At 43.1% G+C, this 25,590-nt stretch overlaps 1 protein-coding gene across 2 annotated transcripts in view; it reads left to right on the plus strand.

Annotated features, from left to right (window-relative positions):
• The window catches only part of anp32a (acidic (leucine-rich) nuclear phosphoprotein 32 family, member A), a 52,470-nt gene extending 27,315 nt beyond the window's left edge, over positions 1–25,155 (plus strand). Inside the window, exons 2-7 of one of the 2 annotated variants that reach the window (XM_073032612.1) lie at positions 3,000–3,149; positions 6,522–6,644; positions 7,636–7,834; positions 14,562–14,701; positions 19,382–19,448; positions 24,036–25,155. In XM_073032612.1, the coding sequence (XP_072888713.1) occupies positions 3,000–3,149; positions 6,522–6,644; positions 7,636–7,834; positions 14,562–14,701; positions 19,382–19,448; positions 24,036–24,094 (738 nt within the window). In that variant the 3' untranslated portion in view covers positions 24,095–25,155. The remainder of the gene's footprint in view (positions 1–2,999; positions 3,150–6,521; positions 6,645–7,635; positions 7,835–14,561; positions 14,702–19,381; positions 19,449–24,035) is intronic. The other variant, XR_012096752.1, reaches the window with a different exon arrangement.
• Positions 25,156–25,590: the final 435 nt, after the last annotated feature.

Here is a 25,590-nt window from a genome sequence, read left to right on the forward strand (position 1 = left end):
ATCAGTCTTTTCTGCACTAGTTTTTGTGTAAAATAACCACAGCCTCTTTGTTCATTCCTATAACATTTAATAAATAGCCACAACCTACATGCCTCATCCTTGAGTTCTAAAGAACTCTCGACTGCAACGTCACCAGGATCCAACAATAAGCAAGAGAAGATCTGCAGATGCTGGAAATCAGAGTAACACACACGAAATGCTGGAGGAATTCCGCAGGCCAGGCAGCATCTTCGGAAAAGAGTACAGTTGACATTTCAGGCCGAAACCCTTTGGCAGGAACAGTTGTCACTTTACCTAGCATCAGTTCTAAAAGACTTGGGCTGTTCAGTCACTTAGTTGGAACATGGTTGCTTCCCCCACCCACCCCACCTTGGGTAGGAATAGTGTGGCCCTTCCCCTCCCCCAGTATCAGAACGAACTCCAGGACCGAGATGTTGGAACTATAACATGTCAGCTCCAGGCCATATGGCCATCTGTCGAGTGTGTGCAGGGGGGAGGGGGTACGGTTCTTCTTGGGATTGAAGAGTTTTTAATTTTTGATTCTGCCCCTTGGTGATTACTTTATCAATCCAGCCTCTCATCTACCCATTTCAATGAAGGCTGGGCTCTCAGTTCATCCACTTTTTCTATTCAATGGCTGCTTGCACTGCTGTATACTCTGGCCCTGGACAAGAGCAAACTGGAAGCTTTCTTGCTGATTAGTGGGACCAGCATAGGTAGTTAACTTGGGTCAGCACAAACTGGTTGGGCTGAAGGGCCTGCTTCAGTGCTGTATAGCCCCATGACTCGATGACACTCGTGTCTTTCCAATTAAATATTTGTTACCGGTAAGTGATTTTGGAGATTCCTTTATCTGCCGATCAATGAGCATACTTGTACTTGAAACAATGAGCATCCAATTGATCCTGGAGTGGAAGTTATTGAACACTGTTCATTTGCAAACAAAGCGATGTGTCTTGTCCTAGCACTTGTTCAAGCAGGACAATATAATTTTAATTTTCATTTTATTTAGAGACGCGGTGGTAACAGGCCCTTCCAGCCCACTGAGCCCGCACTGCCCATTTAAACCCATGCATCTGATTAACCTATTAACCCGTACGACCTTGGACTGTGGGAGGAAACCAGAGCACCCTGAGGAAACCTACATGGTCACTGGGTGAACATACAAACTCCTTACAGGCAGTGGCAAGAATTGAACCCGGGTCGCTGGTTCTGCAAAGCATTGTGCCTAACCACTAAGCAACCGTGCCAAGCTGCCTATTTCTGCATAGGAAGCTGCCACTGATGGCACCGATAACATTGATTGACATCAGGATATCTGGGGAAGCACACTCCCCTAGGACTTTTATTTTGGTGTTCAGTGGTTTCATTCTTCAGTGGGTATAAATCTGAACACTCACATCATGATTTTCTTTCCCAGAACTTTATATACTAAAAGCTTGAAATCCAGAATTTAAAAAAAGCATAAGTTGTTTGAAATGGTTTTCTAAAGTCTCTGTTTCTTTCTCTCTGCACGCTGCCTGACCTGCTGTGTATTTCAAGCTTTTTCTGTTTTTGGGCTCAGGCTGGTCAGGAGTGAGCCTCTGGTCTTGTGTGACACTGGGCCTCACCTGCTACTTGTAGGACTTGTAGTAGTTTTGATTCTAGCCCTGAGTTACTTTCGGCTAAACATGTAATGCCTGACAGTAACGCATTGAGAGAATTTTTATTTTGAGATCCAGGCCCAATGGGCCTGTGCCACCCGGTTACCCATGTGACCAATTAACATACTGACCTGTATGCCTTTGGAATGTGGGAGGAAACCTGAGCACCCGGAGGAAACTCAGCCGTGCTACCATGCCGCCCCAAAACTCTGATAATATGATACCTGTCAGGTTCATATTGCACCTTCAGATTCAGGGAAGTCGTCTCCCTCTTCCACATCTTCACTTTGCTTTTAATTCCAGTTGTCTAGCCTCTTGCCTTATGGCAGTCTTTGTTCATTTGTTACGTGCTGTGTCGTATGGCGTGGGCAATCATGGTCTTATCCATGACCGTGATTGTTCTTGCCAAATTTTTCTACAGAAGTGGTTTACCCTTGCCATTTGTGAGCAGCATCTGTACAGGACGTGTGACCCTAGCCATTATCAATACTCTTCAGAAATTGCCTGGCGTTAGTGGTTGCGTAACCAGGACTTGTGATACGCACAATGAGTATTTGACCATCTCATGGTTTTACTTGACCTAGGGCGGGGGGCTAAGCAGGTGCTACACCTTGCCCAAGAGTGACCTGCTGGCTGGCAGAGGGAAGGAGCACCTTACACCTCCTTTGGTAGAGGTATATCCCCACCCCCAATTTAATAGATTTAAAAAAAAAACTATTTGAGAAGTATGTGGTCGAATCTGTATTAGCTGGTGGTAATGTATGTTACTTGTGTTCGGATACAACTTTGGTGACCAAAAGACGTAGGAGCAGAATAGGGTCATTTGGCCCATTGAGTCTGCTCCACCATGGCTGACTTCTCATCCCTCTCAACCCGATCCTCTTGCCTTCTCCCCGTAACCTTGAATGTCATTTCTAACTAAGAACCTGCCACTGTCGGCTTTAAATTTGCCCAACGACTTGGCCTCCACAGGCGTCTGTGGCAGTGAATTCCACAGATGCACCATTGTCTGGCTGAAGAATGATCGAAGCTGGCTTCAAGGTGCAATACATTCCTAATTGGTCTGTCTCTTATGTATTAGGTCATGGTTAAATTGCCTTTCAGATTAAATCTAACAATTAATTGCAGCACAAGGATAGAAGTATACCATTATTGTAATCTCTTTATGTATCTGTGGGATTAAAGGAGATCTGTAAAAGTATGGTTCCTGGTCTCTCGAGTTCTGTGATATGTGAAGATAAAGTCGCCACGGGGGAACACTTAGGCTCTCTTCCCCTGCTTCTCGTGCTGTTCTGCACTGACAGCTGCACCTGGGAGCTGTTCCAGTTACGTTTGCCTCCTGTTTTGTCTCCCCAGGTGAAAGAACTTGTTCTCGACAACTGTCGTTCACATGAAGGCAAAATCGAGGGCCTGTCAGATGAGTTTGAAGAATTGGAATTCCTTAGCACGATCAACGTAGGATTATTGTCAGTCGTGAACCTACCAAAGTTAAATAAACTAAAGAAGGTGAGTAAAGGTTTGCTGGCTGCTTGTAGCACCTGTGATTTGCATCTTTGTCAATGTAGCTGGAGTCAAAATAATTCTCCCATTTCCAGGGGATGTGGATGTGATAATCATCACGGAACCAAGTTTGAAACAACAGCAGCCACTTTGAATTGCAGTTTAGAAGTAGTCATAGAGGTCTACAGAATATACACAGGCCATTTATCCCAATCTAGTCCCGTTGACTCAAAACTGGACCATACCCCTTCAATGTACTTCTCCGAATTTCTCTTCAATGGTGAAATTAAACCCGTATCCATCACTTCCTCTCTGAGCAAATCTCCTTCTAGATTTCCATTAGACCACAACACCGAGCTTATTTCACAACCTGTAGACTCACTTTCAAAGACTTGACGGCCCCTGCCTCTGATTTTGTTTACCTTTTCTTTGTGTGTATTTGCACAGTTTGTCATCTTTTGCATATTGGTCGTTTGTCAGTCTGTGTAGTTTTCCATCGACTCTATTGTGTTTCTTTGTTGTAACTTTAATGCCCGTAAGGAAATAAATGTCATGGCAGTGTATGGTGACTTATACATACGTAGTGTGATGAATTTACTTTGAACTTTGAGCTGTTCCTATAGAACTTCCACTCGGTGCATAAAGTACCCTCTGTGTGCAGACCTCAATATCTTAGGTTTTGATTCCTTAGCTTCCATCTCTGACCATGTGCAAAGAAATAAGTAATGGTGCTCATTTATCGAATTGCACGGTCTTAATGTGACAAACAATCGGAGGATCAGCGGGTCAGACTGTGGAGTTTTGCCCCCTCGCACAGATATTGCCCGACTTGCTGTGGTCCGTCAGGAGATTAGTGGGTTTTTTTTGTGCTTCATGCTCCCCCCTACCCCCAAAATCTCTGGTTTCGAGTGTCCATATAGTTGTGATGGTGTAAAATAGGAGCAGAATTAGGCCATTTGGCCCATCAATTCTGGTCCACCATTCATAGTTGAAATTATTATCCCTCTGAACCCCATTCTCTTGTCTTCTCCCCATAACCCTTGAAGTTTTACTAATCAAGAACCAATCAACCTCCACTTCACATATACCCAATGACCATAGCCAGCTGCAGCAATGAGTTCCACAAATTCACCACCCTGTGGCTATAGAAATGTCTCTTTGTTCTCAAGGATGTCATATAGTCATAGAAATGAACAGCTCAGAAACAGGCCACTTGGCCCATCTAGCCAGAGCCCAACCATTTAAACTGCCTACACAGTCGACCTGCACCGGGACCATAGCTTTCTATACCCTGCCACTGATGGACCTGTGCATTTGTCCCTACATTCTGAGTCCAATTCCTCTGGGCCTAGATTCCCTCACTGCTGGAAACATTCTCTCCACGCCCACTCTATCTATGCTTCTCAGTATTTGGTGGGATTCAATGAGGTTTCCCTTGTCCGTTCTTCTAAACTCCAGCAAGTGCAGACCCGAAGCCATTAAATGCTCTTCAAGCATGTAGGAGGCACGTGGTGTGTCAAGTTCATATTGTTTCTGTGTCAGTGAATTAACATCTGTGCCCCTCAGTTATTTTTCACGAGGTAGAAAGTGTCCACTTTATTTTACTTTATCTCAAAATTCAGTGAGTTTCTTCATCATGGGCACTAGCCTCTATAGTATCCAGGACATCTTCCAAATGTCTCAAAAATGAGGCATCCATCATTAAGGACCTCCATCGCTACTATCTGGCTCTCATTGCTACTATCAGAAAGTAGGTACAGAAGCCTGAAGGCACACACACTCCATGATTCAGGAACAGCTTCTTGCCCTCTGCCATCTGATTTCTGAATGGACATTGAAACCATGAACATTATCTCACTTTTTAAAAAAATTTTCTTTTGCATCACTTACTTAAGTTAACCATTAAAATATATATATTTACTGTAATTCAAATTTTCTTCTCTATATTATCATGCGTTGTACCATTGCTGCAAAGTTAACAGATTTCACGACATTTGCCAGTGACCTGGCTCTGGTTCTGAAATTGAAAGTTCTCTATTTCCAGAGGTTGCACAGACATCCATTATTTTCTCTGCAACATCTGAGGCCGAGGGAAAACCTGATAGCGCAGTCTCAAAGATTACAAGAGGCATAGATGGACAGTCAGAAAATTTCTCCCCCGGGGCAGAAGTGTTGAATACTAAAGGAGAAAATTTCAAACTGAAAGTTGTAAGACTTAAAAGGGGAATTGTGATGCAAGTTTTTTTTTTTGCTCATTTTTTTAATATACAGAGTATGTGCCTGGGTTGGCCAGTGGATGCAGATAGAATAAAAGCGATCAAGCGGCTTTTAGTCACATGAATATACAGAGAATGAGATATGGATCATGCACAGACAGAAGAGATTAAGTTTAGTTTGGCACAAAGACTGTGGGTTGTTCCTGTGTTGTACTGCTCTATATTCCCTGATGAAAATCCTTCAACATCTTTCAACATTCCATCCAAATATGATGACACACTTCAGACCATCTCTATTCCTCGGAATATGTGACTGAACTTCAAAACTCCTCGAGCCAAGATATCCATATAGTGCCCAGCTGAATTAGAAACTCACTTGAAGTATCCACAGTCTGCACCAGGTCTTCAATCCCAACCGCTCACAGACGCTAGATTAAATTATTTTGATAGATAAACGTTTGAAGTGTGGATATTTCACATTTATAATCTGGGTTTAGTGTGTGGTACAGTGAGCAATGGATTCAATTTTCCCATTAAAATTTTAACAAAAGCTTTGTTAAACATCAAAACACATGACAACCACTGGATCATAGAGATGGGTTTTAGGAGGAAGTAAGGTGCAGAAAGAATTCCAAAGCTTGGCAGTTGAGAGCTAACAGAGCAGTGATTGTGTACAATCAGTGTGCTCAAGAAGTGGGATTTTACTAAGCCACCTCCTAGTCCTGGGCAACAGACAACTCAGGAAGTCATTGGAGGGAAATAAACAGTCAGCATTTCAGACCAAGGCCCTTCATCAGGAACTATTCCTATTTTGCAACAGCCTGACTTCAACTCTTCACAAATAACAGGAATGGGAAACAATAAATATTAATCAGTTTGTGTTTGAATCAGTCTGATTTACCCTTCTGATACATCCTATTGTGTTTCATTAAATATGCTGCACACTATTAATGCTTTAACTTTTCCCTCAATCTCCATTTGGTCTCTTCGGGGCTGAGTCTGTCCATCAGTATTGGACATGGAGTGCATGTGGAATTCTTTAAAATCCATCGTGCCAGAGTGGACTCCGTGGGGCACAAGCCCCTTGCACCAAAAACTCAAGTTTTATTTTAACAAGCCTCTATTTTATTTTAATGCTAAAGTTCTCCTGTTTTACGCCCAGCTTGAACTAAGTGATAACAGAATCTCGGGAGGTCTAGAAGTGTTGGCAGAAAAATGTCCGAATCTCACGCATCTCAACCTCAGCGGCAACAAAATAAAAGATCTCAGCACAATAGAACCTCTGGTGAGTAACCCTGAATCTGAAGTTTGGAACTTGTGGTGTTGGGCATTTGCATACAGTGTTCCGAAGTGAACTAATGTTTGTAGAATCCTTTATAATATGTCCCAACTGGATGAAAGCTATGAACTTATGTCCCTTCTCAGCTACCATCATTTGGGAGGGGGTGGTATTATATATGTTGTAAAAATTCGTAAAATATATCAGACTGTTTTCGGCAATCGTCAGGCAAAAACAGTTAAGTTGAGTTTTTGATTCGGAGTTTTAAACAAGCTTAGAAACAGAAAACATAGAAAGCTTGCAGCACAATACAGGCCCTTCAGCCCACAAAGCTGTGCTGAATATGTACTTTAGAAATTACCTCGGGTTACCCATAGCCCTCCATTTTTCTAAGCTCCATATCCCTATCCAGTAGTCTCTTAAAAGACCCTATTGTATCCACATTTGCATTGAAAATACCCTGAACTTGCATTTAAAAGTTTTCTTTCAAAGACATTTCTGAGATACGTTTTTAAAAAAAGTTGAGTCCATTTTATGAAGATCAAATAGACTTGCTAAAATAATTTAAAAATGGACCTTTTGCAACAAATTGTGTGCCACAGATTACTGATCTGTTGTGCCATATCCAATGGGCTGATAGGTAGCTGGCGTGGTCCAGAAGTTTGCAGCTTTTGACTAGCTAAGTTTGTACAGTGGTAATTCTTGGAGTCACATGGTACTATAATGGGAAGGCTCTTTGAAATCATTAACTAATTGATCCCATAGTCAGTCACTTAAAGGTTCTCACTACATATCCATTTCCCTTGAGCGGTTACTTATTTCTATAGATTATGGCCATGGTGCACAAGAATCAGGAAGGTCATGGGCTACATCTGGTGTTTTTTTTCACTAAAACTTCCAGCACTGATTGCAAGCTGCTATTTTGAAGAATGAATTATCTCCTCTGTGATCTACATTCAAACCTTGATCCATTGTTTTTCCCACACTTCTGTTACAGAAAAAATTGGACAGCCTGCGGAGTCTAGACCTTTTCAATTGTGAAGTAACAAATCTAAACGACTACAGAGAAAACGTCTTCAAGTTTCTTCCGCAACTGACTTACTTAGATGGATATGATCGTGAGGATAAGGAGGCTCCCGACTCAGACACTGAGGCATATTTGGAGGGGATAGATGACGATGATGAGGAAGACGATGGTACTGGTCTAACATTGATTTTTTTTTCCCCCCCAATATTTCCTTTTTGACGGATGTGTTAGATTGTAAATTTGCTCCTGCTTTTATTCCTGAAGATACTTGCTATTTGGCGTGGCTGTAGTAATAAACTGTAGTGAGAAGGATTATGTTTTCTGTGTGTACCTTGCCACTGTAGCTCCAGAAAGAAATGAAAGGAATCCTTTGTGTAGGTAAATAGTAGGAAATCCCCGTCTGGTGTGAATGGTGGTGTAACAAACACGAGGTCATAGAACATAGACCAGTACAGGTCCGTCAGTCCATCATGTTAAAAGGATAAATACGATAGAGGCAGGAAAGTTGTTTCCACTGGTAGGTGAGACTAGAACTAAGGGACATAGCCTCAAGATTCAGGGGAGTAGATTTAGGACGGAGATGAGGAGGAACTGCTTTTCCCAGAGAGTGGTGAATCTGTGGAATTCTCTGCCCGATGAAACACTAGAGGCAACCTCAGTAAATATATTTAAGACCAGGTTGGATAGATTTTTGGGTAGTGGGGGAATTAAGGGTCATGGGGGGAAAGGCAGGTAAGTGGAGGTGAGTCCATGTCCAGATCAGCCATGATCTTATTCGATGGCGGAGCAGGCTGGAGGAGCCAGATGGCCCAGTCTTGCTGCTATTTCTTATGTTCTGATGTTGTGCCGACCTTTTAAAATCAATCCAACCCTTTCCTCCCACATAGCCCACCATTCTTCTTTCACCCATGTCTCTTAAATGCCCCTAATGTATCTGCCTCTACTACTGCCACCCTGACTGTGCGTTCCACCCACCCACTATTCTCCATATTTTAAAAAGCCTGCCTCTGACTTCAACCCCCACCTCATACTTGCCTCCGGCTGCCTTAACGTTATACTCTATGGTATTATTTATTTATTGAGATACAGTGTGGAGTAGGCCCTTCTGACCCTTTGAGCCACACCGCGCAGTAATCCTCTGATTTAATCCTAGCCTAATCAGGGGACAATTTATAATGGCCAACTAACCTACCAACCAGTACATCTTTAGACGGTCGGAGGAAACCCATGTGGTTATGGGGAAAATGTATAAACTCCTTACGGGCTGCGGCGGGCCATATCTGTTCTGGGGAAAGTCACTGGCTGTCCACTCTATTTTTGCCTCTTGTCGTCTTATACACCTCTATCAGGTCACCATTCATTCCAGAAGAAAAAAGCCATCATTTACTCAACCCATTGTCACAAGAGCTCTCTCTAATCTGGGCAGCATCCTGGCAAATCTCCTCTGCGTGCTCTCTAAAGCTTCCATGTCCTTCCTATAATGGAGTTGAGCAGAACTAGCGTAGAGGTTTGTGTGATGCTATTGCAGTTCTGGGAATTCCAGAGTTTCCTGTTTTATTCCGGCGCTGTTCCGTAAGGTGCCTCTGTGTGTCCTCCCGTGGAATGCATGGGTTTTCCCCGGGTGCTCTGGTTTCCTCCCACAGTCCAAAGATATGCCAGGCAGGTTAATTGGTCATTGTAAATTGTGATGTGATTTAGGCCCATCGTCTGCTCCACCATTCCATCAAGGCTGATTTATTATTATTCTTCTCCCCATAACCTTTGACAACTTTACTAATCAAGAAGTCTCAACCTTTGCATTAAATATCTTCAGTGACTTGGCCTGAGACAATGTGTTTTACAAATTGACCACCCTCTGGCTGAAGAAATTTCTCCTCATCTATCCTGAAGGGATGCCCTTGTATCCTGAAGCTGTGCCCTATGATCCTAGACTCCCCCACTGCAGGAAACATCCCAGGTTTTACTCTATCTAGGCCTTTCAATATTCGACAGTTTTCAGTGAGATTCCTTCTCATTCTTGTAAACTCCATCGAGTACAGGCCCGGCACCATCAAACTCTTCCCCGAACATGAACACTTTCATTTCATTCTTGTAAACTCATCTGCCTCCTCTCCAACCTCAGCATATTCTTCCTTAGGTATGGTGCCCAAAACTGATCACCCTACTCTAAAAGTGGTCGGAAAATCCTTTAAAACCTCAGTATTACATCCTTGCTTGAATGTTCTAGACCTCTAAAAATGAATGCTAACGTTGGATTTGTCTTTCTTACTACTGACTCATCTTGCAAGTTAATCTTTAGGGAATCCTGTACTAGGACTCTCCAGTCCCTTTTGTGTTCAGTAGTCCATGTGATTATGTGTGTGCTGTGGTCTGTACTAGCTTCTGAGTCAACCTGATCAAAGTGGACTTTCTCTCCTTTCAGTTTCCCCATTGACATTCCTGTTCTCCGTACTAGTTGGTGCTATTGACCATAGAGACCACATCTGGTACTGGCTGCTCACCATCAAAGCTCTGCTCATAATTCTTTCTAGATACTTCAGGGTACATCATTCTATCTCTTACTTGTCATAATTGGTTGTCCATCATATCTGACAAAAGCAGTTTTTGAAACCTGTGGGGGAGAGTTTTTAAAGTGGGAAAGCTGTTGCACAGGGGGGCAATTCCACTCTAGCTGTCTGAAGTCCAGGTCCAGTGATGCAAGTAGTTGTCACGACTGGGTCTAGGTTCAAGTGGATGACTGTATCTTCATCTGTGCCTCGTCATGCCCCTCGCTCTCCACGAAGCGTTGCAGGGCCATCATCCTGGCGATTAGATTTCACCGTTGATCTCATCCGCCCGGTCTGCCGGAGCTGGCTTTGCATGCTAGGACAGGCATTTCCCTATCTCACCGGGATATGAGGCCTGCCAGCTACCATCTCCTGGTTTAGCCTGCCCTTTGAAGCGGTGAATCAGTGTGTGGCCACTGTCACGTGCAAACAGCCACAGGTGAGAGCTAAGTGTCTGGTGGGGGTCAATGGTGAGACTGCCCCAGTATGGACACAACGGGGCTGCTTTCCCTCCCCGGGCACCCCATCATAGTCAATAACCATTAATAGTTAACACACTTAAATGAAAAACAAACTGCAGATGCTGGAATTTTGATGCTGGCAGAAAAGAAAATGACAGAAGCATTCAGCCTGTGGAGAAAGAATTTGGGGTCAGTGTTTCAGTTTGACCCGTAAAGTGCTCATTGGTGTAGAGGCCATGTAATCAAAAAAATGGGCTAAGCAGGTTTGTCATAAGTAGATGCTTTTGAATAAAGTGGAGACATTCAGTGGCTATCTGTCAACGTGATCATCTTGATTGTAGTCGGAGTATATTGTGGGATTTTGTTGCTGAGTCTTGACTGGTGCCTGGATTAATCTTTGTATTAGAGTTAAGGGCGGCATGGTAACGTAGCGGCAGCGATTAGGGTTCAGTTCCCACTGCTGCCTTAAGGAGTTGTATGTTCTTCCTGTGACTATATTGGTTTCCTCCGGGTGCTCCGTTTTCCAGCCACATTCCAAAACGTGTGGGCTAGGGTTAGTAGATAGCAGGCTAGAACAGCAACACTTGCAAGCTGCCCCCAGCACACGGTCAGACTGTTGGTGATTGGTGCAAACGACACATTTCACTGTATGATTCAATATTTTGATGTATATGTGAAAAGAAAATCTAATTTATTACTGTAATGGTCATAACATGAACTGGGAGGTGCTGCAATCTATTGAACTAATAGACCAATAGACAGAATTTAGGCCATTTTATATTTCAAACAAAACGGTACTTCAATTAGCCCCACTAGCATTCAGGACATCTTCAAGGAGCAATACCTCGAAAGAGGCAGCATCCATCATTAAGGACCCCTGTCACCCAGCGCATTCCCCCTTCTCATTGCACTTTCAGGGAGGAGGTCGGAGAGCCCTGGAGGCACACACTCAATGATTCAGGAACAACTTCTTCCCCTCCACCATCAGAACTCTGAATGGACATTGAGTCCATGAACAATACCTCAGTATTTCTTTTCTCTTTTCGCACTATTTATTTAATTTTACTTTTTTAAACGTATATATACTTGCTGTAATTTACAGTTTTGTTATGTATTGCATTGTTCTGCTGCTGCCACACGCACCAGTGATATTAAATCTGATTCTTATTTAAAGGGGAAATCCAAGCTTGTGAAATAAACCTGCAGTAGAAAGGGAGAACATAGAATAAGTCGTCTTGTGGTTCTTATGTGGTGTTAATGACAGTACATTATTAGTACAGGCAAGTACTACAAGTCCCTAACTTTGCAGGAGGAATAGTCACATGACTTTTTAAATACTGTCCTGTGTTTTTCCTGCAATTTTGTTTTATTATTGATTCAATAACCTGGACAAGCTAGGTAAATCTAAGCAGAGAGATTAAGTTTTCTAAAGATTTCAAATTAGCTTTGTCACACATACATCAAAACAGCATGTCCGAAATTCACTCCCCCTAACCCAGATGTCTTTGGAATGTGGGAGGAAGCTGGATCACCTTGAGGAAACCCACAGAGAGAATGCGTAAACTCCTTACAGACTGCGGCGTAAAATGCAGGCACTGTAAAGCGTTGCGCTAACCGCTACGGCCTTGCAACAGTTATTGAGATGTAGTGGGCTTGTCGTGTCCTTGTGCTGGCTACCAATCTCACGCGGCTCTCCGAATCTGCGAATTGGCCGGAGGATCATTGGGAAGCTGTGGATGTGGGGCTCTGTTTCCTGTTGTACCCTGCCAGTTCGTGGATATGTTTTGAATCTGTTAGTGGCTGTGGGGTTGGCAGCGTTGTAACTGTTAGGGCACATTGTGGAATTGGGGTGTATTGGAAACGTTAACCTCAGCAACCAAATCTTTAGAGCTGAACGTGGATTGTAGATTCAATTTAAATTGCAGCTGTGGACAGCAGTTAATTGAAAAACCAAACAATGCTGATTAACATCCATTTTGGGTGTCTGGAGTGTGGGTGTGAAGAAGTTGGTGTGAAAATTGTCTGTAATTCGACAGAAGCATTGTAGATACATTGTAAATATAGAATTGTCCTTTGATCTTTCTTAGCATATAAAATGCGAGGTAATATTCGGTGGAGCAAGCCTCTTCCTCCAATAGGGTCTCATTAAGATGCCTGCTGCTCAGTTTTGTTGAATAAAACATTTCTGTATCCACTAGCTTCAGTACCTCTCCGTGGTGACCATGTTCGCATTACAAACCTGGACAAATTCTTCTCACTGGCCAACCCATCTAGGGCTGGATGCACAATGTTTTCTTTTAATAATGAGGGACACTGTTAGTTCATTCTCTTCTTCCGTCTTTAATAGTAAACTAGCTCGATTACCTGATTTTAAGAAGGGTAGAGAGTATTTTCATGGGCTCACGCTCAGAATTTTAGTCATGTAACTGCTGGTTGTAACAAATAACCCTCAGCAGTAGAAACTACCTCCTCTTGCTGGTATACAGGTGCCAATGTACTGCATGTGAAAGACCTGTGTAGTATCGTCATACTCTGCTGTGTCAGATTACATGGGTAATCATGGTCTTTCCATGACTGTGATTGTTCTTGGCAAATTTTTCTACTGAAGTGCTCTGCCATTGCCTTCTGAGCAGAGTCTTTACAAGACGGGTGACCCCAGCCATTATCAGTACTCTTCATTGATGGAGGTCTTGATAGAGGTATTTAAAATTGAGGAGGAGAGATAGAGTTGACGTGGATAGGCTTTTTCCATTGAGAGTAGGGGAGATTCAAACAAGAGGACATGAGTTGAGAGTTAGGGGGCAAAAGTTCAGGGGTAACACCAGGGGGAACTTCTTTACTCGAGTGGTAACAGTGTGGAACGAGCTTCCAGTAGAAGTGATAGAGGCAGGTTCGATATTGTCATGTTTTAAAAAAAAATTGAGTAGGTATATGGACAGGAAAGGAATGAAGGGTTATGGGCTGAGTGCAGGTCAGTAGGACTAGGTGAGAGTAAGCGTTTGGTATGGACTAGAATGGCCGAGATGGCCTGTTTCCGTGCTGTAATTGTTATGTGGTCTGCCTGGTATCAGTGGTCGCATAACCAGGACTTTGATTTGCACTGGCTGCTCATACGACCGTCCACCATGGCTTCACGTAACCCTGATTTTGGGGTGGGGGGGGCGGTGTGGCGCTACACTTTGTCAAATGGTGACCTATAGCCTAGCGGAGGGTAGGAGCACCTTACGCCTCCGTTGGGTAGAGATGTATCTCCACCCTGCCACCCAAGTGTGCAGTTATAGGGGATGGAAGTGATGGTAAAAGTTGTGATTTAGTTAAAAGCTTGTGCAATTTCACACATCCCTGGCCTTTGGCCATCCGCTGTAAATATATTTCTTTAGCAGTCATCTTCTGCAGGGCTTTGTAATTGACCTGAATTGACACTAAGTGGGAGCTAGGACAGATTACAAGTTCGCTCTGCCTTCTGTAGCGTCGCATCAGCAATGTGTTTGTTACATCCTGATTCCTACATTTTTAAGTGATGGTGACATTGTGGGGGAGGAGAGGGGAAAGACAGAACTTCCACATAATAAAGAATGGGATTGTGACAGGTTTTAGTATGCCTGCCTTGTATCCTTATTCCTTTTGAGCTATTTTGTGGGTCATTATCTATAATTCATTGTGACATAGTGGAGTCTGCAAAGCCAGCTGTTTGACCTAGTTTTAAGAATGTAGTATTCCCCAGTCCCCTTCAGATCACTGAATGGTTCATCTGTCCATATTCTAAAGACATTTGGATGCCATTGTAGCCAGTTCATCACCAATTTAATTTTTTTTTAGAAGCCATTGGTTTCCTTTCTTGCATTGCATTAATTTAACTGCCACTTTTTTTTTACTTTTTGCTGTGCAGACGTTGACGAGGAAGAGTATGATGAGGCAGCTCAGTGTGAAGAGGACGAAGATGAAGAAGGGGAGGAGGAGGAAGAGGAGGATGAGGATGAAGAGGATGAAGGGGAAGAAGAGGAGGAAGTTGTCAGCGTAGAGGAAGAGGTATGGTTAAACACAGTAGAGCCCTTACAACGTGCTAGCTCACCTGAGGAAAGATCTTGTCGGTTCTAAATGTGTCTTGGAACCTTGAATATCTTTTTACTTCAGACTGAAATTTCAGATTTGACTTCAAGGCTTTGCTTATATGGGTTTAGGTCAGAGGGCTTATGAAGATTCTTCAGTAAGTACCTGAAGGAAGAATTCTTTGTTGCTGCTCGTAATTCAGGAGGGTTGGAGTCGACATCAGTTTTCAGGGCAGTGCTGAGGGTGTGTATTCATTTTTGGATAAGATGGTTAAAATGACTGCTTGGACGCTTGTTAGCTGTCGTACTGCAGCATTTCATAAAAATCCACTGGCATCTTGCTGTTGTGTGTGGGAATTTATTGTGTATAAACTGGTTGCTACATTTACTAGGTTGGGTGTAATGGCTTGAGATTTGCCTCAGATGGACATTCATTTTGAGAGGACTAGAATATAAAAGCAAGGATGTAATGTTGAGGTTTTATGAAGCACTGGTCAGACAGCACTTGGAATATCGTGAGGTCCTTTTCTAAGAAAGAATGTGCATTGGAGAGAGTTTAGAGAAGGTTCAGGAGAATGAACATTTGATGATTCTGGGACTGTACTCATTTGAGTTCAGAATAATAAAGGGGTATCTCATTGAGGTCTACCAAATATTGACAAGCCTAAATAGAGAGGATGTGGAGAGGATGCTTCCAGTAGTGGGGGAGACCAGAACCTGAGGGCACAGCCTAAGAGTACAAGGACGTCCTTTTAGAGCAGATGAGGAGGAGGGTGGTGAATGTGTGGAACTCATTGCCACGGACGGCTGGGGAGGCCAAGTCATTGGGCATATTTAAAGTGGAAGCTGATAGGTTCTTGACTAGTAAGGGTATCAAAGGTTCAGGGGAGAAGGCAGGAGAATGGGGTCGAGAGGGATAATAGATCAACCATGATGGAATGGTGGAGCAGACTCCATTATGGACTTCTCTGTTCTTTTCTATGTCCTATGATATAAATGCCAGACTATTTCTAATGTACGTACTTCGAGCAATTAGCAAGGCAGGAAGTCCTTCAGCAAACTTGATATTTGGAAACCCTTAGAATAATAAACCGTGGTTAATTAGCTCTGTTACCTCGCCCACTCCTATGCTGATGTGATTGCATATTCTCAGAACTTGACCCACTCTCAGCTTTTATCTATGGCGCTATCGTATCTCGAAAACCACTTTCACAAAAGAAGACATGGAAGCGTACTCTGTTAACGTACTTGCAGGGTCTTGGTTACTGCTTTGGTGTGGTATTCTGGAATGCTGCACTGTACCGGAAGACAGCAGCACTGAGAGTGCCCCAGCACCACAGGCACTCTGAGGAGGAGCTGAACTACCAGAGGTATAATACTGAAGGATTGTCCCATTTTCAGAAAGACGGTATTGGGGACTGTTGACACGGTTAAACAGGCGGTGCTGAGTGGGCACTGTACTGCTGGAGGGACGGTGATAAAGGAAGATCAGAGCTGAGCGTGTGGCTGGTGGACTGTATCAGTACAGGGAACCACATTCAGTGTTCCTAGGAATGTCCCTAATAAGGTGGCCACAGTGGTGTGTTCTTCTGCTGTAGCCTGTCCTGTTCAAGGTTCGACAGGGACATTTAGAGATGCTCTTCGGCACACCACTTTCGTAAAATGTGGTTATTTGAGTTGCTGTCGGCCTGAAATAACTTGTCCACTCTCCTGTGACGTTTCTCATCAACGAGGCATTTTCGCTCACAGAACTACCCTCACTAGATGTTTTTTGTATTTAGCGTCGTTCTTCTGTTCTGCGTGAAAATCCCAGGAGATCAGCACTTCCTGAGATATTCAAACCACCCTGTCTGACACCAACAATCATTCCACGGTCAAAGTCACTTCGATCACCTGTTATCCCCGTTCTGATGTTTGGTCTGAACAAAACTGAACCTCTTGACCATGTCTGCATGCTTTTATGCATTGAGTTAATGCCACATGATTGGCTGATTAGATATTTGCATTAACAAGCAGGTGTATCTAATAAAGTGGCCAATGAGTGTATAATTCAGCAGGAAGGAGATGAACTTTTTTTTTGCCTTTTCAACCATTTATTGAAAGTTGGGGAAGGGGAAATTGACCTCTGGTTTTATTGTCCCAGTTCTGAACCTAGCTGACAAAGAGGGTTTTGGATCTAGTTGATATATTCTGTGTCACAGTAGTATTAGATTTGTATTCAATTCTAATAACACGCCTCTGAAGTCTTTGAGCTATCTTATAAAATAAAATATGACAACCAGCCACAAAATGATTTTTGGGTCTAGTAAACAGAAGTTTGGTCAGAGATGCGGGATTTAAGGAGGAAAGATCTACAGGTAGAAATCCAAGATCTGAGACTTCGCCGATGGTGTGGGCAACACACTCAAAGTGCTGGAGACACTCAGTAGACCAGGCAGCATCTATGGGGGAGAAAAATACAGTCAACATTTCTGGCTGAAACCCTTCGGCAGGACTGATAGTGCAGGAAATGGTTTTCATGAAACGCTGTTAAGGGAAAACAGCATCTATCATCAGAGATCCCTTCCACCGTGCTCTTTTCTCTCTGCTGCCATCAGCTAGAAGGGTCAAGGGCCTCAGGACTTTCACCACCAGGTTCAGGAACAGTTACTACCCCTGAACCCATCAGGCTCATGAACCAAAGGGGATAACTACACTCACTTGCCCATCCATTGAGATGTTCCCACAACCAATAATCTCACTTTTAGCATTTATCTTGTTTTATTGTGTTCCTGTTAATTATTACTATTTATTTATATTTACATTCACACTGTTGCCTTCTGCACTCTGATTGATCTTACATTGATCCTGTTATAGTTATTATTCTATAGATTGCTGAGTATGCCTGCAGGAAAATGAGTGGTGACATGTATGTACTTTGATAATAACGTTTAATTTGGCCTCTTTTATCCCTGATGTTCAGAGTTCAAAGTTGTAGTACAGGTCCAGATCTGCTAAAGATGCCCTGTTTTAGTAGCATGTAGAAAGGCCACGCGGAGATGGTGTTCAAAATACCAGGCGTTTTACACCAGAGTTAAAGCTGATCTACCTGAGCTTGATTTGAGCCCAGCCTTTACATTCTCAGCTGACTGGATTACATGACTTGACTAACAGTAAAATTATGTTTTGGTAACAGAATGGTGGTTACGGAAGGACTTAAGTAACAAGCCAGATCTTGATTACAGTGTTATCCACAAGTCTTTAAATCTTCTCTTTAGGAGTTTAGTAAGACCCTCTCTCTCTGTGATCTCTACTGCTTTCTCCAACTCTTCAACCCTGGCTCACCCACACTCTCATCTACCACCTGCCCTTGCCCCACCACCTTATTCTGGCTTCTTTCCCCCTTACTTTCCAGTCCCAATAAAGGGTTTCCACAACAAGAGATTCTGCAGATGCTGGAAGCCCAGAGTAATGTTGGAGGTACTCAGCAGGTCAGGTAGCATTTTAGAAGGGAATATACGATACTTGTTTTTGGACCGAAGCCCTTCATCAGAACTGGAAAGGAATGGAGAAGGAGGTGGAAGGAGTACAAGCTAACAGTAGATTGATGAGACCAGGTATTCGGGGAGATGATAGAGGGACCAGGTATCAGGCTGAAGAAGGAGGAATCTGATATGAGACCATGGGAGAAAGGAAGAAGAGCACCAGAGGGCAGTGTTGTGCAGGTGAGAGGGAAGCTAGAATAGAGAAAGGAAAAAAAGAGGTGGGAGCAGGGGAGAAATTACAAGAAGTTTGAGAAATCACTGTTCAATTGTCTTACTTCACCAGCATCTCAAAACGCTAGGGTACAATGAATTACAGAGGCACTTTCCATCCTCTGGGCAGCCAGTGGACGTTTTGTACTAATATTCATATTGGTAGGTGAGTTTGCTGCTTTAAATGGTGCACTAGATGCCCTGGCAATCACATAAACTGTTGTATTTGGTTGGTGAATTCTTAACCAGTGGAGAGCAATCCCTTCTGCCCGGACACAGAGGAGCAGAATCACTCCATTCTGTCCATAGAGTCTGCTCCACCTTTCCATTGTGACTAATTTATTATCCCCTCAGCCCCATTCTCCTGCTTTCTCCCTGTAATGTTTGACACCCTGACTACTCAGGAACCCATTAACCTCTGCTTTAAATATACCTAATGACCTGGCCTTCAAGGCCATCTGTGGAGTTGAATTCCACAGATTCACTGTCCTCTGGCTAAAGAAATCTTTCCTCATATATATTCTAAAGGAACATCCTTCTATCCTGAGGCTGTGCCCTCCCCCGCTATAAAATCATTATCTCCATGTCCACTCTATCTAGTTCTTTGAATATTCAATAGGTTTCCAGGTCACTATTGTTGGCCGTGTCTTTGGCTGCCAAACCTGTAGGTTCTGTAAATCCTCAGGAAGCCTTCAACCTTTGGTCATTTATAACCATACCTTCTTGACCAACCTTTTCCTTGACCAAGCACCAACTCAGTGGTAGACTTCATTTGGGAACGTTCCTGTGTAACAGCTTGGGTGTGTTCGCTGCTCAGAATTTGTGTTCCGAGCTTTAAAGCAGTCTCTTGAAGAAGAGGCAGTTGCCAATGTTGCTTATGGTGGAGAACTGTTGAGTATTAATGTTCAGTCTGTTGACTCTTGCAGGATGAAGACGAAGAGGACTTCAATGATGGTGAATTAGATGAAGAGGAGGAAGAAAATGAACAGTCAGGTATGTATGGGCCTCCTGATAGGAGATTTCTAGGTTAACAGTGGATTTTTTTTGGAGTCATACAGCACTCGAACTGGCCCCTTAGGCCACCAAGACCATACTAACCATCAACAGTATTGCTGGCTGCTGACATTCGCAGTGTAATTAAACCTTGGCAGAATAGGAAGGGAAAGGGTTGAGAACAGCATACAAAATGCCGGAAGAATTCAACTAGCATTGATAGAGAGGAATAAAAGAGTCAACGTTTCAGACCTTCATCAGGACTGGAAAGGAAGTGGGAGGAAGCCAGAATAAAAAGATAGATAGATAGATACTTTATTCATCCCCATGGGGAAATTCAACTTTTTTTTCCAATGTCCCATACACTTGTAGCAAAACTAATTACATACAATACTTAACTCAGTAAAAAATATGATATGCATCTAAATCACTATCTCAAAAAGCATTAATAATAGCTTTTAAAAAGTTCTTAAGTCCTGGCGGTAGAATTGTAAAGCCTAATGGCATTGGGGAGTATTGACCTCTTCATCCTGTCTGAGGAGCATTGCATTGATAGTAACCTGTCACTGAAACTGCTTCTCTGTCTCTGGATGGTGCTATGTAGAGGATGTTCAGAGTTATCCATAATTGACCGTAGCCTACTCAGCGCCCTTCGCTCAGCTACCGATGTTAAACTCTCCAGTACTTTGCCCACGACAGATATGGGATTGAGAAATAGGTTCTTCAGGTGAATTTGAGAGTTTAGGGATATTAATAGGAGGGTCTGAACAGTGTATTCAACAGCTGAATAATCCACAAGATTTCTCTATTTACAAACATTCAACTTCCAGGTTTTAGTTTAAGCTGTTGTTTAAGTGGTAAGTGTCTTTGATTAAGAATTTTTCTGTTGTAACACATAGTGCACACTCCCTGCCCGTAGGAGTACCAGAGTAACCACCGTGTGCTCTGGGAGCTGATGTCCAATACCTGCCAAGTCAAGTCAAGTTGCTTTTTATTGTCATTTCAACCATAAACTGCTAGTATAGTACACAGTAAAAACGAGACAACGTTCCTCCAGGACCATGGTGCTACATGAAATAACACAAAACTACACTAGACTATGTGAGACAGCTCAAGGCTACATTAGACTACGTAAAACAACACAAAAACTACACTAGACTACAGACCTACACAGGACTACATCAAGTGCATAAAACAGTGCAGGGCAGTACAATAATTAATAATCAATAAGCAAGACAATAGGCACAGTAGAGGACAAACTTCAATATAATAATAAATGATGTAGAAGTCAGTCTAGATTCTGGCTTGGGGGAAGAAACTGTTGCACAGTCTGGTCGTGAGAGCCTGAATGTTTCGGTACTGTTTGCCAGATGGCAGGAGGGAGAAGAGTTTGTATGACGGGTGCGTGGGGTCCTTCACAATGCTGTTAGCTTTGCGGGTGCAGTGTGTGGTGTAAGTGTCTGTAAAGGCGAGAAGAGAAAATCTGCTGTCTCCCCCCCCCGCCCCTCAAGGGTGAGGCTGGGGGAGTGGGGGTCAGTTGGAAACTCTATCCGAGATTTTGCAATTAGAAAGTCTCGGATCAACTTGGAAAATGAGCAAAGGAATAGGAGGTGGAATTTACTCTCTGAAATATGAGGAAGTACATTTATAGACAAGCCAGTGTATATGCTTGGGTGGCAGGGTGAAGATGCGCCTCTATCAAAGGAGGTACAAGGCGCTGCTTCCCTCCGCAAGCCTGCAGGTCACCCTTGGGCAAGGTGGAGCACCTGCTTAGCCACCCAATGAGAGTCATGTGGAGCCATGGGAGCAGTGGTGGATGGTCGTATTACAAGTCTTGGTTATGCTACCGTTGACGCCAGGCAGACAGTCTCTTTAAAAAGTATTGATAATGGCTGGGGTCACCCATCTTGTAAAGACACTGCCCAGAAGAAGGCAACGACAAACTATTTCTGCAGAAGAAATTGCCTAGAACAGTCACGGTCATGGAAAGACCATGGTTGCCCACGTCATTCGAAACAGCGCATAATGAACGAACAATATATGCCCTAAATGACAGGAATGTTGGGAGTATTGTAGAGCAGATTTTTGGCCAGGTACAAGATCTCTGAATGTGATAGGGCAGTGAAGAAGAAATGGTGCACTTACCGTCATTGGTTTGGGGGTGTGGGGTTGGTGTTGAAAATCAAGAGTTGAGATGACATTGGTTGTTAAGATATCATTCGTTGAGAAGTGGGGTTGAGTATCAGATTTGGGATGATACTGGTTGTTGGGATATCATTTGTTGAGAGGGAGGATTGAGTATCAGAGTTGAGATGATGTTGGTTGTTAGGATGTCCATTCATGGGGGGTGACTTACATCTGTATGACATTGGTGAGACTGCACTTGGAGTATAGTGCCCAATTCTAGCCACCATGCTGTGGTAATAATGGAATTAAATGACAGAGGATGCACATAATTATTTCAAAAGAAACTTGCTTCCTTGGCTGGTCTTTAATGGAGTTATTCATATTCATTCTGTGGTCTATTTTACCTGGGGTCATTGGAAGGAGATAGATCGATACATTTGACTAGGTTGCTGTGATATCTTATGAGATGTAGGAGGATGTAGATTGTAGAAGATGCCTCTTAAAGACCATTAAGACCTAGGAGCAGAATTAGGCCATTCGGCCCATAGAGTCGGCTCTTTCTCATTCCTTCATGGCTGATTATTATCTCTCTCAGCCCTATTCTGGACAAGATATTAAACTGAAACATCCATTGACCCGGAGGAAGATAATGCGCAAGACCCTTAGACATTACTCCCAAGGCCATGGCAGTTCTCTCAAGTAGCCTGGCTTACACAGTAAGACCTAAACAACACATACAAAGTAGCGCAATGTTTAAATTGCATGACTCAGCAGCCAGAATGATAAACCATTGAATCTGAGACTGAATGGCTTTCCCTCTCTACTTGCCTGAAAACGACATTGTATCTGTAAAAGATAAACACTGGAGGCACAAGACCATAAGACATGGGAGCAGAATCAGGCCATTTGGCCCATTAAGTCTGCTTTGCCATTCCATCATGGCTGATTTATTGTCCTTCTCAACCTAATCTCCTGCCTTTTCTCCATAACCTTTGGCACCCTTACTAATCAAGAGTCCATCTTTAAATATTCTGAATGACTTGTCCTCCAGCTAGTGAATTCCACAGATTCACCACCGTCTAGCTGAATAGATTCATCAACTGTTCTGAAGGGATGTCCTGTTATTTTGAGGTTATATCCTCTGGTCCTAGACCCTCCCACATCTTCTCCAAGTCTACTCTGTCCAGGTTTTCAGTGAGATTCTTCCTCCCTCCCTCCCCGCCGTTTTTCTAAACACCAGTGCATACAGACCCATAGCCAGCGAATGCTCCTTGTATACTATTGTACATTAAAATCATCAGGTTCATTCTCATAAGCATTTGGCCTTTCTCCAATGCCAGCGCATCCGCCTTTATATGTGGGGCCGTAAGCTTGTGAATGTTGCTGGGATTGGAGGATTGAGTTATAACGAGAGCCTGGATAGGCAGGGGCAGTTTTCCCTGGAGTGAAGAAGCTGCTTATAGAATGATACAACGTGAAGGGCTCAGGTAGTTTTAGACTCGCCAGGATAGTTAAGGTTTTGAAGAGGACCTGAGAGGCGGGCCTGTGCACACAAGACGTGGTTTGAATATTGAACAAGTTGCCAGAGAAAGTGGTGGGTAAAGGCTAGAATAATTGGATAGGGACCTATGAGAAAGCTTTAGGGATCTAAGTGTCCAAATGGTCCTAGCTCAGGTCATCATGGATGAATCGGGCTGATGGGCTTGTTTCTATACCGCGTGAACCACAGGTAACTGAACTGAGTGAGATGCAGGTGGGGATTACCTCTAAGTGTTTTTTCAGAATTGTGTTTATTATCACTGCCGTAGATGATGTGCAGTTTGTTGTCTTGCAGCAGCAATTCAATGCAAAGAGCAAGATTGCAAAAATAGTGCAAATAAAAACAATAATAAGGCTGAGTTCATGTTTTTTCTGTAAAGTGTATGGACTTGTGGAGACAAATGTGCTGTACCTTCTGTAGGTAAACCCTCTTGTATTTAGGGGAAGCTCATGCAAGGTTGGGAACTATTACATACAGCACAATAGTGCAGTGGTTAGTGTAATGTTATGACAGTATAGCGATCATTGATCAGAGCTTGAATTCCCGCTGCTGTTTTGTCCACGTTCGCCCCGTGACTGTGCGGTTTCCTCCGGATGCTCCAGTTTTCCTCCCTTATCCCAAAGACGCACGGGTTAGTGTTAGTGAGTTGGCACCAGAGGTGTGGCAACACTTGCGGGCTGCCCAGCACAATCCTCACTGATTGAAACAATGCACTTCACTGGATGCTTCAGTGTACTTGTGGACAAAATAAAGCTAATCTTATCTTTAGAGCCAGCTTGGTGCCCAGTAGGTCAAATATCATCCACTCATAATTCTAACTAGTCTGGTTGTATCCTTTGTAATGCCTTGTCTCCTCTCCTCTGCTTTGCTCTAATATTTTTTTTCTTTGAAATCCCTTCTCTCCCCCCCCATTCCCCAAGGAGTCAAAGGTCAGAAGAGGAAACGAGAACCTGAAGATGAAGGCGAGGAAGATGACTAAATTTCCAACATTAACCTCTTGTGACTGACTGTTTTTAACCTGTTCTCTCCCTCTTCCAGACCCCACCCCAATGTTGCTGTGGGAATGATGAGTGAGGAAGGAAAGCTCCCTGTTCCTCCTGCTCTGAACTCTCCTGATCTGGTTCTGCTCCATTGGGTGTTGTGAATTTGGACGCACTGGCCCTGTTGCAGACATGGACGAGGCCCTAATCTAAATAACATTAACTTTTTATTTTATTATGTTTGGTTCAAGCAGCTGTTTAAAATCCTATCACAAATCATATCCACAGCAACATATACCAAGTGGCATATTCTAAAATGGAAAAAAAAAGAGAAGGTATGTTTGTATTGTGCAGAAAATGGTTGCCAGTTTTGGAAAGTGATGCTGACTTTTTAAAATCGCCCCATTTTCCTTTACCCCCTTCTTTTTCCCCCCCACGCTCTTGTAGGTGTGATAGGTGTTTGCTGTAAATAGTGACCAAAGCTCACTTGCTCATACCCTGGACTTCCCAGTCTGCAGCTGGTCTTCTGAAAAAGGCACCCATTTAACTTGTAGTCCTAATTGATTGGTTGGTAGTGTAACAAACCGTTGTAATAAAAAATACTACGTTTGAACCCCAATTTCCCAGCACCGTGTGCTACTTTTTGGTCTGTAATATATAATCTGAATACCATAGAGGAGAAGAAACTCTGCAATTTATTTCCTCCTTGTGCTGTACACTTTAATGAATTTTTTTACAAGCATCCTTATGCAGAAGAAGAATAATTATAGCATGTAGTGTTGAATGGGCATGTTTTCATACATTCGAGGGCATAATATTAATGCAGAATTGTATTTTCTTATCTTGGTGAAGTCAGTAAAGTTGACTGGGGTGGGAAAAGAAATGCCTAGTGAATGTACAGACTTTTACTTTCATATCTGGGGTGACTATATTCCTAGTCAATATTTCATCTGTACAAAAAATTGCCGCAGTTTTTTTTCTCTCAGCAAAGCCAAACTTTTAGTTTTGTGTCTGTTTTTTGTCATTCAACAGTTTCAATAAATCCTTTTTTTATATACAATTTTTGTGACTTGTTTTTGAGTGTTAGGACCATCGATGATTTATTTGGGGGGGGGGTTGGTCAGGGGTTTGAAACATTTGGGGAAGCTGTTGAGGTCCCCTTGTGGTTGTCTCGGGCTACACAATCCTGGGACTTAGCTATAGACGCTATTTATTTGTGTTGAAGAGAAGTGCCAGGGATTGCTGAAGCAAGAGTTGATGTTCTGAGCTGCCTTCTGACCGCATGCTTTGGCCGCCAATGGGATTTCACTCGGTTGACCTTTGAGAAGAATGGGGCGGTTATCAGAAGAATATGAAATTCTGTAGCTGCTGGAAATCCAGAGCAACAACCAAGCATTTTTCCTCCAAAATTTTATGTGTCACCCGAAGAAGCCCGGGCTTGAGCTCAGTGGCGTCTCGGAAGAGTTGACGGGTGATCCTGTTACAACACAAGGTT

Source organism: Hemitrygon akajei, chromosome 30 (genome assembly GCF_048418815.1).
Source record: "Hemitrygon akajei chromosome 30, sHemAka1.3, whole genome shotgun sequence".
NCBI lineage: Eukaryota > Metazoa > Chordata > Chondrichthyes > Myliobatiformes > Dasyatidae > Hemitrygon > Hemitrygon akajei.